At 37.2% G+C, this 17473-nt stretch overlaps 1 protein-coding gene across 1 annotated transcript in view; it reads left to right on the plus strand.

Moving 5' to 3' along the window:
- Positions 1-17473, plus strand: part of COX16 (cytochrome c oxidase assembly factor COX16) — a 47296-nt gene that overhangs the window by 11918 nt on the left and 17905 nt on the right. Inside the window, exon 2 of the mRNA XM_013959539.2 lies at positions 908-985. Coding sequence (XP_013814993.2) covers positions 908-985 — 78 coding nt within the window. The remainder of the gene's footprint in view (positions 1-907; positions 986-17473) is intronic.

The following is a 17473-nucleotide window of genomic DNA, read 5'->3' on the forward strand; positions in this document are numbered from 1 at the left end:
TTGGCCTTCTGTGCATCTGCCGGGGGCCTTAACAGAGAACAGCAGACGGAGCCTGTCATATCAGAGCAAGAGCATGAGCCCCAATTCTTCAACACAATAGCTAGATTTTTAAGCAAATTTCTAAGTCCTTAATGGTGTTTGTTAACAATACTCGATCTTTTGGTTGATCTGTGCATTTTTAATGATAAAGATACAGTGACAGTTTTATGATATCCCTCTGTCATAAGAAAGAATAGTTTAATGAATTTTTTATTCAGATTTGAAATTCTGCCTTCCCCCATTTTTCCCTTTATTATTATTTTTCATAAGCTTCACAGGTGTGGAGGGAATTGCAAGGCAGCTAATGAGGCAATAATAAAGATGCAGGTGCACTGGATTTGATTTCTTAGCCTACATGATAATGTGTCATTGAACCACAGTTCCAATCAGATAGTTTGTTTCAGAAGCTTAATTGTATCTTTTATGTACAGACATCAGTGTAAGTCAACATGGTGTTGTTACTGCCCCACTAAAGTTTGAAAATGGTGAGAATAAATCCCATGGCAGTGAGGTAAAGGTTCCTGTGCTGCAGTTATGTCAGGAAGCCATATGGGAAGGTAAGAAAAAAAAAAAAAAAGGGGTGGGGGAGGAAGCCCCTAGAAAATTTGAGTCATAAAGCAGCTCTTTCTGTATGAGAGAGGATATTTGTGAAATCTGTAGGTCCAGAGAGTGTAAGAGAGCCCTGACATCCCAGCTACTCCCCTTTCTCTTATACATGTATTCCGCTGAGGTTATTATCTTTAACTCCTGGTGTTCTGTTGGAAGAATAGTAGGGTCCCTTGTAAATGCAGTGGGTCAGTATGCAAAGCGTTTATTTTATTTTTTTAAATAGTCCAGGCACATCTGTTTTTATTTTATTGTTTTTCAGCTGTACCTTGTTGGTGGATCATTTGGACTCCGTGAATTTGCTCAGATAAGATATGATGTCCACAAACTTCATGGCAAGGTAATTAAAATGGTTTTCCTTATTTTTCATATATACTCTGATTTGTAAAGAATTGCGAGAACAAGCAACGTATTGGTATTGGGGATTTGCTTTTCACCACTGGGCCCAGGTCTATAGCTGGGTCTCTTGGGCAGTGAGTAGTGTAGATAACAATAAAGAGGTTGAAATGATGATAGATCTTTTTACTGTCTGTGAAACCGATGAACATCAGTAGTGCAAAAGTTCTGTCCCTTCAGTTGATTAAAAGTGTCAGTTCTGAATCCAGAAAAAGGAGGTGTGTCACATTTAGAATGAGGTTATTACAAAGATTTCATACGTGATTTAGACTAAGAAAACAGCGGTATTTTAAAAGGTGCCCGATAATGTTTCAATTCTGTTTTCAAACAACACTTGTCATCTGAAGTAGACAAGGTTAAAAATGGGTTAGTGGGGATGGCCAGTTGTTGGTGGTAGGTAGTCATGGTCTACTTGAAAAGATGGCTTTGAGTTGCCAAAGATAAACAAATGCCTTAATATTGTGCTTTACCCTGTTCTTTAAGCTTTATGCAAGAAGCAGGAGCTGCCTTCTCCTACCAGTCTTCATCAAGTCTTTACGCAGCATGCCAAAATGAAAAAGCCTTCCCTCATGTCACAAGGAAGAAGCCTCTCTTTAAATGAACTGGAAACCTTCTGACTGGGGGAAATAGCTTCCTTACAAGTGCTACTTAGGCTTCCAGGGCCCTTGTTCTCATTCTGAATTGAATGCAACAACTTAGCATTGATATGACCTAGCTGACTAGTAGTGACCTAATCTTGTTGCATCTGATTAAGGTTCCAAATTGTTTATGAAATTTTCTGGAAAGAGCATGTCATTTCAGCAAGAAGTAATATTGATTTGCTTTCTCTAACATTTTAATATCCGAGTCTTCCATTGCTGTGCAGAGAGGCTTTCTGTTTTCCATTTTGCTGCCTTTCAGATGTCATGGAGCTATGAGATACAAGGCCCTTTGGTTTTTAAAGGTCACACAGCATTTCATATAAAAAGTCTTCGTGTGGAATTCCAGACAGGATGCTTAAGAGGTCCATTACAGTGTTTGTAACCGATGGAGGAGTGGGCTTACTGTGGCTTTCTACTTTCTTCAGGTTTGTCAAATCCTGAGCTATTCAGGGTTTGGAAAACCCCTTGCTTTATCTTAGACACTTGTAGTTGGCCACCAAGTTCATTTAAATACTCTTCATTTTCTTCGGGTTGTGTACCTAACTATGGCCTTTGCAGCACCATGTGGCCCATTCATGCTCACAGCCCTGTATTTGGCGTAGCCTGGAAGAGAGGGGAGAGTAATCTTACTGCTCTTTTCTCCAGTGCTGTCTTCTGAGAAGTTATTCTCTGCCTGCCTTGGGCTTTTTGGCATAGTTGGACCCTTTACGTTTTTCTCAAACTAGATGGGGACCACAGCAGGGGCAAGAACTTGCCTGTTGTGTTTTTGTCGGTTCCTTGGTCAGATTCATGCTCTGAGAATTGGCTTCCATGATCTGCAGTATGTCCACAGCCCATAGAAAACCATGGTAATAGTTGTGCTTGTTCAGATATATGAGGCTCCTTGTCCCAGCGTTTATAATCAAGGGAGGCATCATTGAATTAGTAGTAAATGAAAGCTCTGAGGGAAAGCTACTACACCCTGGAGTTCTTAAACCCTGAACATCTAAAAGAGGACAGCTGGATTCTACTATAGCTTGTATTACTTAAGGGCTGCAATGTCTCTTTTGTCTTTTCTTTTTCTTTCCATTATTATTTTATTTAGGAGTAGATGGAAGTTAAATAGAGGACAATGCAGTATTGACTGAGAACTAGCAACACCAACATTGGCCTAGTTATAGACAGACAAATCAAAGCTGTGTGTTCTGTTTCTATGTTCATAAAAATAGTTAAGAACCATTCTAATTCATAGACAGGAGAAGAGATTTGAATATATTGCAACTGATAAAGAGAAGCAAACCTGGTAGAAAATGTCACAAAACTCAGGAAAAGAACAGTGATCAATGTAATTTAAAACAATATTGAAAATCCTGATGGTCGTAGCATCTGTTTGTCACTGTTTACGATATATTTTTGTGTTAAATAGAGTATTTTGTTATATAACACACTTAGACCAGCATAAGTCCTTATCAGAAAAGGAAGGGACAAGCACTCATTTTGAGGGGATGGGCAGTAATATGCAAATTGGAATAGACACAATAAAATAAATAGGATTTTTTGTTACAGTTGCTCCTTTGGAATAATAACAAAGCTTAATTAAGTGACACTTTTCCTATAAAGAGCTCAAAAGGTTTTCACAGAATTTAAATGAATTAAACTTCATAGCCTCACTGTCAGAAAAAACAAAATTATTATTTCCATTTTACTGCTGAAGAAATGGAGGTTGCAAAAGTTAAGTAACCTGTCCAAATGCAGGCTAGGATTTATAATACCTGAGTGCCCGTCTTTTTTGATTGAGTTAAAGGATGTGCAAGCTCCAGTATACTCCCTTCTGTGAGCTTTGCTACTGGATTTGTTTCCTTGCTAATTCAGCTGTTAGATGGACAAGCCTTAGATACTCCTTTTGTGGTGTATCTCTAGTACATCTCAAATGCTAAACTGTGATCCCTTCCCTTCAAAATGCTAAACTGTGATCCCTCCCCTTTTTCAGTCTAACCATTTGCTCTGTACTAAGAGGCAAGCCAGCTTAGTGGACAAATTCTGAGTTGACAATGATATTTGGGACGAAAAGTTATAGTAGAACAAGTGCCTGTGTTTCAGTGACTAATAGGGTTAATTGCTACTTTGAAGTCTTGTAGCCATAGTAGTGATATTGCCCATGTTATTAATGTCAGACCTTTTTTTTGTACAAAACAAGAATGTTTAGAACAATTTTGCTGTGTGACATGATGAACGTTTATAAAGAAGTAAAATTCAAGAGAAAGCAGTGGTTTGGATGATGGTGGGAGTATGATTTGGTGGTGATGCATAGGGCTGAGGCTAGGGTTAGGGTTGGAAGAGAGACAGATCCTAGAGCTCTGCTGGAATGGGGCTGGGAAGTGGCCGCCAAGGGTAAAAGTAGGTGCAAAAAGTATTCTACCCTTGTAAGTTGTTCATCTGAGCCATGGCTGGGGGTCTTGGGTTAGGACTCTGCTGATGAATAGTGCTAGAGCTGGGAGAGAGACAGCCTAGATCTGCAGTTGGAGCAGGGCTATTAGCATCCCAAGAACAGATGTTTTATCTGTTTAGAATAGCATCTTCGGATATCAGGGCATAATACATGTCCATCTCTTTCAAAAGCAAAAATATATTTCAGGTATACCTTAATTTACCCAGGATACCTAGATCAGTCGTATTCTCTCAGTACACTGTATGTTCTTAATTTACACTGAACTTATGCTGAGATTCCTGTTGATGTAAATGCCTATTTATACCAGTCACAATTCTCCTCAAGCTAGTCAAGGACTTCTCCATTATCTATCATTGCAAAAATGTCTGTTAATGGAGAAATCTTTAAATTAGATATTTGTTTCATTTTCTTGGAAGAATTTATGCAAATCAGAATTGGTTGTAGAAAGCCAGATATGCTTATGGTAAAATCATGTAAAATTTAATGGAGAAAAAATGAATAGGTTTGTATAGAGATGATTCTAAAAGCCTATATTCCTTTGTCTTATTTTAGCATTGTATATGTAATTGAATAGAGATGCCTATTTAAAAGCTTTTTTAATAGAAATATTAACTTCTATTAAATTTACAGGAAGTCCTTCCAAAGGGAGAAGTACATAATCCCAAATTTTTTTGCTTGTTTGGGGTACATTGTTGTCATTCCAAAGCATGATACAGGCTTACTGATTCAGATCAAATTTTGGTCAAACATACGGAATGTCTTGGTCTGTGCAGCTGGCCTACTAGTTACTGTAGAAGGCTGAAGGGAAGCAACATATTAACTGTCTGGGAAAATCTGTGCTTTAAGCCCATCAGCAAAGCCTTCTGACTAATAAAACAGAACTTTTAAGCTCCAAAAATATTATTGCCAGGAAGAATCTTGGAGAGCATGGGAATGGAACAGGACTGAGCAAGGATACATGCACTAGAGCCACTTCTAGGAAAACTGGAATCTCAACATTGTTTGGCAGGAAGTAAAACATCATAGCCTGTGAAGTCTGCAAATAATTCCTAGTGTGGAATATGAATGTAAAATAATGTCACTATATTGACGTTCCAGTGTTCACAAAATATGTAGGTCCTGATTGACTTTTCCATGTACTTTGTCCTGTGAAAAGTGAGTGCATCCCAAAAGTAAAATGCTAACAGATCAGAAAAATAATGTTTTCTGTCTTAATGAGATATAAATGATTGCAGAAAGAGGCAATGAAGAGTCAAGATGACAGAAATGCAGTCTTTTCACCTATGTGATTTTTACCCTTGAATCAGTTGTTGTGCATTAAAACGTGTGTGGCCACTGTGTGGCACTCTAGGAGTTAAAATCCAAGCGTGCACTATGCATGAGAATAAAGGATTGACCTGTTCTTTCAGAACATCATCTTGTACAAGCATTAAAACTGCAAACTTAGAAAGATTACAAAAGGAGTGTAACAGAAGCCTAACTTAGTGACAGAGTAATGGTGATGTTGAGAAGAATACTCATTAGGAAGCGCGCTAGGAGCGTAAAGCTTTCTTTATGTAGTCTGAGTAGATTGCTTTAAAATTTCTGTAAAGGGAATGGCAATGTTTTAAGCTCCTCAGCTAATCTTTTTTTGACTAACTGACTGGCATGTAATTACCCGTGAGAGATGACTTATAGGCATGTGCAAAGAGTTAGTGCTGCCATTGTCAATTCTCTTTTTATTGTATTTACTTGGTGTCATGAAGTCCTAAGTCATGGAAGGATGTTAGTGTGAGGATCTCATCTTTCATTTTGTAATCCTAGTCCTTGGAGTTGTGAAGAAGGGCACACATGATGGGTGGAGGATTCTCCTGGGAGCTCTGTAGTCCTTCCAAAAAGAAGAGAATTGGGAGTGGGGGAGAAAAGAAGACTAATGTTATGGCTGATGACATTGTGACATTTTATTGTTTTACAACTGTTCTCATAATTGAGCTTGATAGTGATTTAATTGTGTTGACTGATTGGTTGGTCATACTTGGTGTTACAGCCTTAGAATGTTGTTGGTGGGTCTCCAATGTTGGCTTTTAGCACTGTGGTTTGAAGCCCAAGAATGGGTGTCGGGACACACAGCAGCATATGATTTAAACAACTGCTGTTGATATAACTGGGAATCCTATTTGTATCTTGTTCAGGTTCTTGCTTCTATTCCCTCCTCTACCGTGGAACTCCTTTGTGTGTGTCAGGGAGTCACTGAATTTTAGTGAGTCTTAGTTTGTCTGTAAAGTGGAGATAATCGATCTGCTGCTCTACTTTTCACAGGGAATAGAAAAGTTAATTAATTCAAATAGAAGAAATTATTTAAATTCAAATGAGTATTTCAAAAAATATTTTCTCAGGTGAGATCCATCAATTCAAATGTTTTGGGCCAAGGTGAAATAGTTCAGGAGGAAACAGGAGCAGAGAATTAATCTATTTCCATGAGGCCTTTATATCTGGTGAGAATGTAGGGTTTGCCTCAGGAGGGCCCAGGAAATCGGTCCAGCATTTTCTGCTTATTGTAAGTGGAGTGCCAAAAAGTAAGTGGTATCTGTCTGTAGAATGCATCTGTGTTGTAGTCAAACACATTGCTCCAGTTCACGGACATACTGTAGTTTGAAACAAACTGTTGAGCTGAGATAATGACTACTGCAGCAGCACAGTGTTGAGAATGAGGTTGCAATATTTACCCAAAAAGGGAAATAAATTTGCAAGTGACTGGACAAGACTATGCTGTGCTGTTGGCTGCCACACTCATATTGCTGGCATTACATAAACTAACTCGGGCATGTCTACAGGAACTGCAGTCACAGGCATGCCTTAAAGTATCACCACTAAAATTGTCTGTTGGTTATTGCTTCTATCTTACCTAACTGTAAACTAGAACTGGACAGGATTTCTGTGCCCAGCAGATTGTGAAATTATCCTCTAAATAAGAGAAGGGGCTTTTGGGGGGGGGGGGGGGGAAGGGGTTGGTTTTGTTTGTTGATGTTGTTTTTTTTACTGGAAAAGAAGCATTACAGAATTTCATGTACTTTAAATGGTTATTGTAAAGTTTGTGTGGTTTCTGAGCAGTCAGTCTTGTTTCTGTAAATCATGCTATTCATCTTCTTTTAAATCATGTATTTCAGGTGAGATGAAGGTTTTTAAAAAAATCACCTAAATCTCTGAATATGTCTGTAGCATTTAAAATTACATAAATAACCCTATTTTTTTTATCATCGTTTTAGAATATCAACAGATATGTTCCTGTCATTAAACATATTGCTAGCTGCTAATGTTAGACAGAGCTACTTTACTCCAAGGCTGTCTTGTCTTTCTTCATGTGAGGACCTGCAGCTGTGTTAGAAACGCTATTTGTGCATTTTTATATAAACCAAAACTATCAAAGATATTAAGAATTTAACTGGGATAGCAAACAGTATTATAACTGGATATAAAGTATGTTTTTACCCCTCCCCCAAACCCCCCATTGGTCAGTGACTGAAAACTGCAAGGGGTTTTTATTGCAGTTCTTAACAGATGTCTATGTTCTGTAGACTTTCTGCTTGATTTTGTTCCAAATGGATTTGGACTTATCTTCTAGACTCCCTGGTATGCCAACACCCCCTATGAATGTAAAGTTCAATTTAAATTAACACTATTAGTACTTAAAATAGTCTAGATTTGATTATTTGTATTATCAGCGTTATGTAAGTAAAATTTAAACACTCTGTACCTGCTCAGCCAAATCTAATCTAAGTGTTTGTGTTGCTGTGCACTAAGTCTGGGATTTATCTTGCTTACTTTTCCATTATCTTAGATGACGTGACTAGTTGGAGATAGCTGTCCAGGCAGCCTGTGTGGGTGGTTTGAGCGAGAAGTGCCTCCAGAGCATGCTTTATTCCATTTTATAATAGATGCTTGAGAAAGGCATTGTTCTCTTTTGACCACAGGAAAAGTAGGGAGATTGAGCTCAATGCTTAACTATTGTCACATTTCAGTGAGATGAGTGGCATCCTTCGTGTATGAATAAATTTAGTTTAAATTTGACCAGTGAATGGTAGGTGAGATAACTCCAGCTAACTTTAGGTGGAGAAGTGTTATCTAGGATTTTGGACACACATCTTAAAATGGGATTTATTGCCTTCTAGAGATACCTGTCTCTATTCAGTGACCGTAGGAGGAGCCAAAACACAGAGTTTATGCTTCAAGTCAAAAGTTTAGATGGCTAAAATTAGATGAGGTGAAACCTGCTATAAATATTCTTTCCCTGAAGCTTTATTGGCAAACAGTACAGGTGGGTGAAAGATAAAGGAACTCTTAATTAATCCGTTATTTTTCTTTTCGATATTGTATGATTCTGGAAAGAGTTTCTTTCAGCTTCTCCCATAATTTCATAGAAGGCAGTATTAAAAGTTCTGTTTGATTTGAACGTGATGAAAATTAAATCAAAATCTCTTCAATTGGTGTTTGGTAGAATTTTTTTGGATGGGGAAGGTATCTTTTCTAAATTTGTCAGCAAGGGAACATGGAATCATTGTAGTATCTGTCACTGAGCTTAGAAGAAAAATTAAGTCTTTTCATCTAGCCAGGCTTCATGCATTTAATTGGTTTCAGTAAGCTAATTAAACTAGCACTGCATACATAGCAAGGGATTGATGATGATGATGATTGCTCTTTTCTCCTTCTGCCTCCCCAGCAGATCAGGTTGGCTTGAGTCTCAAGTCTAATGCAGAGAAACTTTGGCTAATTCCCTTGTGTAAGCTGATTATTTCAAAGACTGAATTCATTAACGAGCTTGGTCCTAGGTCCTCCAAAAATTAAGAAAAAAAATACACTAAAATGTTGTTTGGTGCTTTAAGGGTTTGAGAGACATACATTTATGTTTGCTTAAAGGAAAAAAGACCAACTTTGTCAGTCATTTATCTGTATTTAATGAAGCACATTTTACTGAGTTAAACTAGACCTTGCTTTCAAGCATGGCCTACTTAGGGGAGGGTTTTAGAGTTTGGATATAAAATGAGGCAGTCTGGCTCCTGACTGTTGTCTAAGCAAGTGACATTATACTAGCTTTGTTTCTGTTGACAGGGGGAACTTTGAACTTGTTGCTTCTTTTGACCATGGTTCAGAATCAGTAATTTCAATTCTACAACATGGCACAGAAATGAAAGGATAGAAGAGCTTTCCATAGTGTGTATTATGGTGGTACCAGATGTTTGTTCAGACATCAGTTTTCTCTCTTGTTTTAGTTCAATACAGAGGGACTGTATGGAAATAAACTTTCTATCCATACTATCCTTAAAGATTTTGAGGTTCACTTACTAATGTTGGTTCATGTATTTGTATTTAGCATTGATTTCTGCAAAAACGAATCCATTTTGCTTGACCTCAGATGATTTCCCCACTTTGTCTCTGAACAGCTGCTTACTGAATTTGCTATGACACCAGATGGAGTTGTATGTTTTCATTTTTTGGCATCCTTTCGTTTTAGGATATTAACCAGCATTCTTCTGTAAAAGGCCAATATGTAGTCAGTCTTGGGTTCAATAAGATTTTGATGCTGTGTTTTTAAGGCTGATATCATCTATGTGCTATTGAATGGTTTTCAATGATTTGATCCACCTAGAGCCACTGCTTATTGTCACCACAAAGAGCTCAAAGCACTGTAGGACAATCTGGAGATAAGATTTTGCCCCATCCCTGCCCTGTGTTACTACCTTGTGTGAAGTTAAAGAAAAAGCAGACCAAGGCCATCTAGCCTGTTCTGGTGAAACTAGGAGACTTGGCAATACCTGAAGACTTCTATTAGTAACCTAAAGCAGATACAGCATCTTAAAATCCCAATATGGTTGTTAAAGTTGGGAAAATCTCATTAAATTAGGATATGATAATAATAATAATAATAATATTGAAATTCCTTTGGTAATATGTGTGTTCAGTGGGGAAGAATTAAAGCTGTATATATTGTTAACTTTGAAATATCTGGCTTTTATGAATCTTTAGTTTCAATCTTGTCATATTGGGTCAGCATAATTTTATGGCAAAGAATATAAAAACATATCGTTAATGATACTTAATATGGACAGAGACCTTAAATAATAACCTTCCAGATTCCCATGATACTGTCTTTCACTGAACCCTTATTAAGCGGTTTGAGGGTTTTTTTTGTAATTTTTATGAAGGAAAGCCCTAAACTTACCTATCAGTTTCCATGTATGCAGTGGTTACTGCTACAGGGTTTTTTCTACCATCCATGCTAGAATGTCAGAAAAACCTTACAAGCATGAATGAAATATGGTATGTCACAGAGAGGCAGAGAGGTAACGTTATACAAATTGGGAAAACTGAGTTTAAGTTTCAGAGGCTAGATTTGGAAGGAAACATGGATATTTAAGATCTATCTAAACCTCAAGTTTTGATTCTTAAAACTTCCATTCAGCAGCTGCCTGGTTGCGTGTTACTTTCGAACTATAGGTCCCTTCTGTGCCTAAAATTCTGCTTTTGGCCACATTCTCTAGTACTTCAGCTTTCAAAGTGCTACATAGCTTGGCATCTATTAAACCTACAGAAAATCTTTCAGGCACCATGAAAATGTTTTTCAATCTGTGTTAGCTGAGATGTGAGCTCCACTAAGTGAACTGATGCATTCAACTCATCAGGCTTCATACAAAATGGAGGTAGATGTATTAATGCTACTTCCTCTTACCTACTGGTTCAGCAGCAGAGCACTTAGCCAGGATGCGGAAGAGCTGAATCCTGTACTCTCTACTTTTGAGAGAGTTTAAAGGCATATCTCCTTCCTCTGGGAAACATGCAGTAACAGTAAAATTGTGAATTATCTGGAGTTGCAGACATTATTGGCTGCCTTTTATAAAACTCTTCTTTGTATGGAATGAGAGAGAAAGTGTGATCGTGGACTGGTGGTTAGACTATGTCTGTGGAGCAGAGGAAACCTGGCTTATAATTCCTATGCTATTTAGAGTTTCTGTAATTTTATCAAATGAGTATGTGATATTAAATGTATTGAAGATAGGTCTCCTCTTTTCAGGGCAATGCTGTTGTTATGAGGTCAACTTGACCCTTCTCTGAGATGAAGGTTTATTCTTTTTCTTTAAAACAAATGAGCAAAAAACCTTGGCCACCCCCCTCTGAGATAGCTCAAGGTTATATCCTGCCTGGAAGGAGGCATGTTCTTGAAGTCCAGAATAAACTAATACTTGAAACAAATGTGGGAGGAAGACTTAAACTCTTCAGCTTCTCCTATTGTCTGTCTGTAGTGACTGCTGCTCTAATTGCTGCCTAGTGTGTACATCTTCCTCAGCCCCCTTTCTAAGCATCTGAATCTTCACTCACATTTTTTGGAGTCCAGACATCTAATTTAGGGCTATGGATTTTGCTACACAACCAGATGCTAGGTCCCTGTGAATCTAGTTCTGAATCTTCAGACATGTCTACTAATACGTATGTGTTCATTGCTGTTTTACCTGTCTTGGACTAATAAATACCCTGGTGGCCCCATGCATTGTTCCAGCTTTCTCATAGGCATACACAGACTGTGGGTCCACTTAGAAGATTGCCTTAGAGTGAAAACTCTCATATTTCTGTCCAGAAAATTCAGGACAGAAATTGGCTTCTCACTGGCATGTCTTACTCAGATGCACTCAGTAAGACCAACACACTTAGTACACTAGGATGTTCTGTGCAATTGTACACAAGGTAGGTCTTTGTTCAGATGCAGTAAACTCCCTGTGCATATGCTTTGTCCAGGATTTCCAAGCATCAGGCAGGCACATCAGAGCTACTGCCTGACTGTGCTGCTTAGCATCTGGAAATTCCAGGCAAATGGCCAAATTTATCTTTTTCTGCCTGGACAGAATTTCTGGTTGGAAAAAAAAGGGCCATGTCTGGAGAAACCTGAATGTCTGGCAGCTTTATCTCAGATTGTTGAGCTACTCTGTGACAAAATTTAAAATAGAGTGCAAGTCTTCTGAGTTCCTTGATTTTAAACAGAAGCCATTTTTTTCATTTCATGACTTTTATGGTATGTCTTTTTCTGTTGTCAAGATTAGATTCAGTTCAAGAGAAGGTTATTAACTGGAGAAACTCATTTTTGGTTTTCCATGTGGCAAGTGGAACTAATTTCAGTATATAAATGTTGATTTCAGATTTTTATGTTTTATACAGTACCAAGAGTTCCATTTGGTTGTTTTAAATCTTGTCACATTGACACAATTAATTACTAGGATTTTTGTCTTGCAATTGAAGTGGTTACAAGTGTGTAATTTAGCTTCAGACAGCTTTTAGCTAAAAACATAATTTAATATCCCACTCTTTTTTCCCTCACATCTAGCTTTCCAGACTCTTCTGGTGAAACTAATGGCAGTGGTGTCAGTAGACTGGAGCTCAAGCAGAAGTATGAAGCTCTCAGTCCCTAGACCAGGATTTTCGGCTCTTAACTGTAGATATTAACAATTTTTACCAATAACGTGGACTTCTGTGTAGTAAATTTAAACTTACTGACACTCTTGCTTTTTGAAGCTGCCTTTTACAGACTTCTTCGAAGTAGCCCAAGTATCTCTGGTTGAAAACCCTTTGCCCTGTAATGTTGCTGTTCTAAGTGTGATCTCTTGTGATCTCTACTGGACCCCCCCTTTCTTCTCCTTTATGTTTTGAGGCTAAAAGGACTCAAATAAATTGGTTCTGTTACTGAGTACAGTTAAGCAGCAGTCTGAAATAGCAGAACCCAAACTCATATTAGGAATACAATCACTAATGAGAGGGGAAAACACTAATCTGTCTCTCTTCAATATCTGTCACTGCACAAAACATTTATAGTTTCAGTTGCGATTCAGTATGTGATACATTTCCCCTGGAGTCAGCGCTAACCTGCTGTACGTTGTGTCAGGCAGTGCTTAACTACCTTTTTTTGATGAGGTATAAAAATGGGGCTTTGCTTTTAGAACCTTAATGAGTTCTGAAATTAATGTTGTGGCTGGTACAACATCATATCTTGCCTCCCTGGAGTGCAGCTCAGGGAGGATAGAAGGTATTTCAGTTTATATGCTGTCCCTGTGTGGATAGGCTGGCACTTATGGGGTCAAGAAATTCACTCTCTAACAGTCCCTCCACTTTGGAACCCTCAAAGACTATATGCTATTCATAAACCCTAGAGAGTGTCATCTCTGATTCAGTGCAGGAGGCTAATTTAGGTATTCCCAGAGAAACCTTTCTTTCATCACTGATTATTGAGAGGGTGTAGGAATATAAGCTTTGTGGATACCACACAGAGAAGAGAGATTAATTTGTCTTATGAACATCTAAAACCTATGAATTAAAATCGTTTTCATTCAAAACTCCCACTGAATTTAGTAGAGTTGCTTTATTTGGTGTTGGACATTTAGCCCTTAGAAATATAATAATAGCCAGGCATAAGAATCTGTTATGTTTTTTAATACTGGAAGTATGGCATTTTTTTATTATTATTTTTCTTTGCTATAAATAGACATGTTGCACTTGAAACAATACATTTAGGCATAAGATCCATCTGATCAGAACACCCTCTGGCAAATCAGAACCGTCAGTTTTCTTTCTGCAAGTGTGAAGTACTAGAATAGCTTTTTTCCTCTTCCTATAAAACTTCACTAGATGTCAGTGTAGAAAGTATTTCTACTTAAATACTATGCAAACTTTGGAGTCAGAAGCTTTATTAACAGGTATAATGCCTTTAAAACATGCAGATTTAGGGTGGCAGTTATTGGAACTCGGTGGTTTGGGTTTTTTCAGTAGATAATTCATTTAAGTTCATGACAACCAAAGAAATTTTGCTAACTTCCCATAAAATTCTGCATTGTTCCTGTTAAAATAGCTGTAGAAGGAAAGTCAAAATTTGTTTCAATGTTTACAGAAAGTTTTTAGATTTGTGTTATAAATCAAAATGATGTTTTAAAACAATTCTTAAGAGTTAAAAAAAACAGCAAAATATTTTGTTTTTGTTCAACTGAATATTTGCAGTCAACAAAAATTTTTATATGTATTTTCTTGGTTTTGGTCTTTGAGAGCTGGACTCTCACGTGAGGACAACAAAAAAATATTTTTTTACCCATGTAATTATCAAGTATATTTTCACATTGCTCAACATAGGGCTTAGTCACTAACTTATTGATATAGAGAAAGAAAAATATGTACACCAATTATATGTATATATAGATATAATCTGTAAGTGTGCTTGTGCACATACAACTTTAGTGTACATTTGCTGACATTTGAAGAAGCAGTCTAACTCTCTTCCTAAATGGTAAAGTGTTTTGGGGGAGATCTTTTTTTTTTTTAATTGAAACTTCAGTGCCCTTGAAGTTTGGTCTTCCGTGAATTTGTTAGATTTTTCCCTTTAAATGAATTCCTCTGCATTTCTAAACTGATATGCTGTGCAAAAGATGGTGGCTTAGGTATGGTACAGTGCCTCTGGTTTTACTGTATTGCTCATGTAAGCTGCTACCACCAGTACTAGCTTACCAATACTGGCTTAATTGAACAATAAGAAAACACTTAAATACAGAGATATTTCTGCAGTAGTACAGAACTTATAAGGAGGACACCCTCTGCAATCCTGTTTTGGCTGCTAGTACAGCAATAAAAAGATTGTTTGAGACAAGAGAGGAACATGGACTGCTGGCATGGTGGCTTCAACTGCCGCTTCACAATTTGTCTTGAGGTTGCTTGCTTATAACATAAACTTAAGTGACCTTTATGTTTTTTGGAGTTGCTGCAGAGAGATTGGTTTTGTCCAGAGCTAGGATGTGACTAAGGAAGTGGAAAGGAAAGCTTAAACTCTATGTGCATAATTTTTCCAGCTTTAACTTGAGTTGTAGGCACATAGCAATTAAAAAGCAGTCTTTTAAAAATATGATCAAAAATGGTGACTGCAATTATTATATCCAAAAGTTACATTTTGTCATTATTATTTGCAACTATTTTTGCCTCTAAATGGAGAATACTTAAGTTCTTTTCCCTAAGTATCTGCCTTAAAAACTCACACTCCAAGGGTCTTCACATATATGTTGTGCCTTCAGTAGCGTGTACATTGCTCTTGGAAGGTTTGTGCAGATGGAAGCAATTAACCTTAAAATTAGGATATAGAAAATGATTCTTTTGTGAATGTTCAAGAAGTCCTATTTCAGTTCCCTTTGTATTTGTTCAACTTTTCTCCAAAGTAAAAGCTTTTGCTTTTGTCAGAAAAGATTACATATGATTCTGAATGCAGGAGTTCCACATTTTTCAGTGTAAAACTGGATTTAAGAAATTTTCTTTTGTGTACTTAAGTTAATACCTTAATAATAGTAACTAGATAACATGGGGATGGGCTAATTGAAATATGTTGAAAATGTATGAAAATGTGAATGTCAAATACATAATATTAACAGTGGATGCATCATAAAGAATTTTGAGTTTTTTAGATCATTTCAAAGTGCTTGCAGGATAAGTTAGGGTATGATGAGACCATATTTAAGGACTTAAAATCTTTTAGCAGGTTTTATGAGTTTTTCATAAACTGTACCCACTTTGAAGAGAAGAAGAACAAAAGAAAGTTTTAAAGTACTGCCTTCTGTAACATTTCCTTTTTCTGAACTGATACCTTAAGGGCATTTAGTTTATATCCTGTACTTCAGGATGTTTAAGTGGTTGTAATAGGACAGGTGTAGCATACTAAAGAGGCTTTACAAAGGTACCTTGGGAAATTGTCTTCCAGTACTTTAAAAATAGGTGTTTTATTCCTTGTGCTGTTTCACCCACTCATCAATGTTTTGTGGTATCCCGATTCAGCAAATTCTGCAACTCTGTTGTTCCGGGGTGAGTTTGTGACCAGTGGGCCCCATGTAGGAAAGCACATGTTACTGCCTTATTACATCCCATTCTGTGATGATGGATAAAAGCACTAAATCCTTTGCTAAGAAAGCAGGCTGAGCCACTCTTGTCTTTCTCACACGTTTTATGGCAGGGGTCTCTAAGCATGTTTTATCTAATTGACTTGAGAGATCTTAAACTTTGGAAGTTTCTTGTTTGAAAGAACGTAGAAAGGAAATATTGACAAGACAGAAATACATGAAAAATTGCACAAAATACTTAGCAAGTTCCTCCTTTTGTACTATTGGGTTGCAGGGAAATCAAGATGTAGCAAAGCTCAGGAATGCCAGCTTTGAGATCCTGTATCGGAGAGCTATGTCCTGACTTTAAGCTGAGAGAGATGGGTGGGTCTATACTTAGAATTGGTGCACCTTCAGGCATGCAGCAAGCTTAACTTTTCTTGCAGGAGCTTTCAGAAAACACTGATAGTCTTGCTTTTAGTTGCACAGTTATTTATTTATTTTTCATTGGAATGTTTTATTTTATACTGGAAGGAAAAGTTCTTTGTGCCGAATTTTACTGTGAAATGAAATTCATGGTAGAGCACTCAGAGTCAAAGTTTGAGGTGCCTATTTATGTTTTAGAAATCAAATAAATAAATGTGCACCTGCAAATCAAGTAAGATATGAAAGCATGCAAATCACTGATTAAATGCTTGAGTACTTTTTTCTTCCATTTGAAAGCTATAGAACCCTTGTTAGTTTTGATTAATTATATATGAAGAAATCTAGATATGTTTAAGTGTCTGCTGAACCAGAGGATGGTTTGGTTGTCATATCAGCCTTTAACGTAAGTTCTGTAACAACTTGCATTATCATGTGAAAACATATGGTCCAGAGTTTGGGATTTAGGTCTATTTAAATCTTTTTTCTTTTTTTTTCCCCCGCTTTCTTTTTAATCTTTTAATCCACCTGGAAACAAGTAGCAGATTTGGATTTTGAGAGATCACTGGTGCAGTGATCTAGGTATTTACCATACTCTAGGAATTGCTGCTGTAATAAAATTTTTATATACCTCCTTTGGAAACATCTGCATTGATTTCTGTCAGGCTGTATAAAATATTTTTTATATTCTACTACGGCAGTGTTTCTGTTCTTAAAAAAGGAAAGGGCCTAAGGACACAAACCCAAATTTCAGATCTGGTCTCAGACATCCCTAGTGTTCAGAAGCTTGGATTCCTATCCAAGTTTACACAATAGCCTTACCTCAGTGTTTTACAGGTATTAAATATTATAAATAATATAGTTAAAGGATGTTGTGAATGAAGGTGCATGTAATGGAATGCTTTGCCTTGCCCTTCCCTGTTAGGCTTCAACCTTCTTCCCTTAATTCTTTAAGTAAAATGAGACTTAGTTTAGCTGTAGTTTGCACTGCGCTTCCCTACTGCTGGGATTTATCCCTTCTTGTCTAAAGCTTCTTAACCTGCTCATAAACCACAACTTGGAATATTTATGACAGTAAAAAT

The sequence above is a fragment of the Apteryx mantelli genome, chromosome 4 (genome assembly GCF_036417845.1).
Source record: "Apteryx mantelli isolate bAptMan1 chromosome 4, bAptMan1.hap1, whole genome shotgun sequence".
Taxonomy (NCBI): domain Eukaryota; kingdom Metazoa; phylum Chordata; class Aves; order Apterygiformes; family Apterygidae; genus Apteryx; species Apteryx mantelli.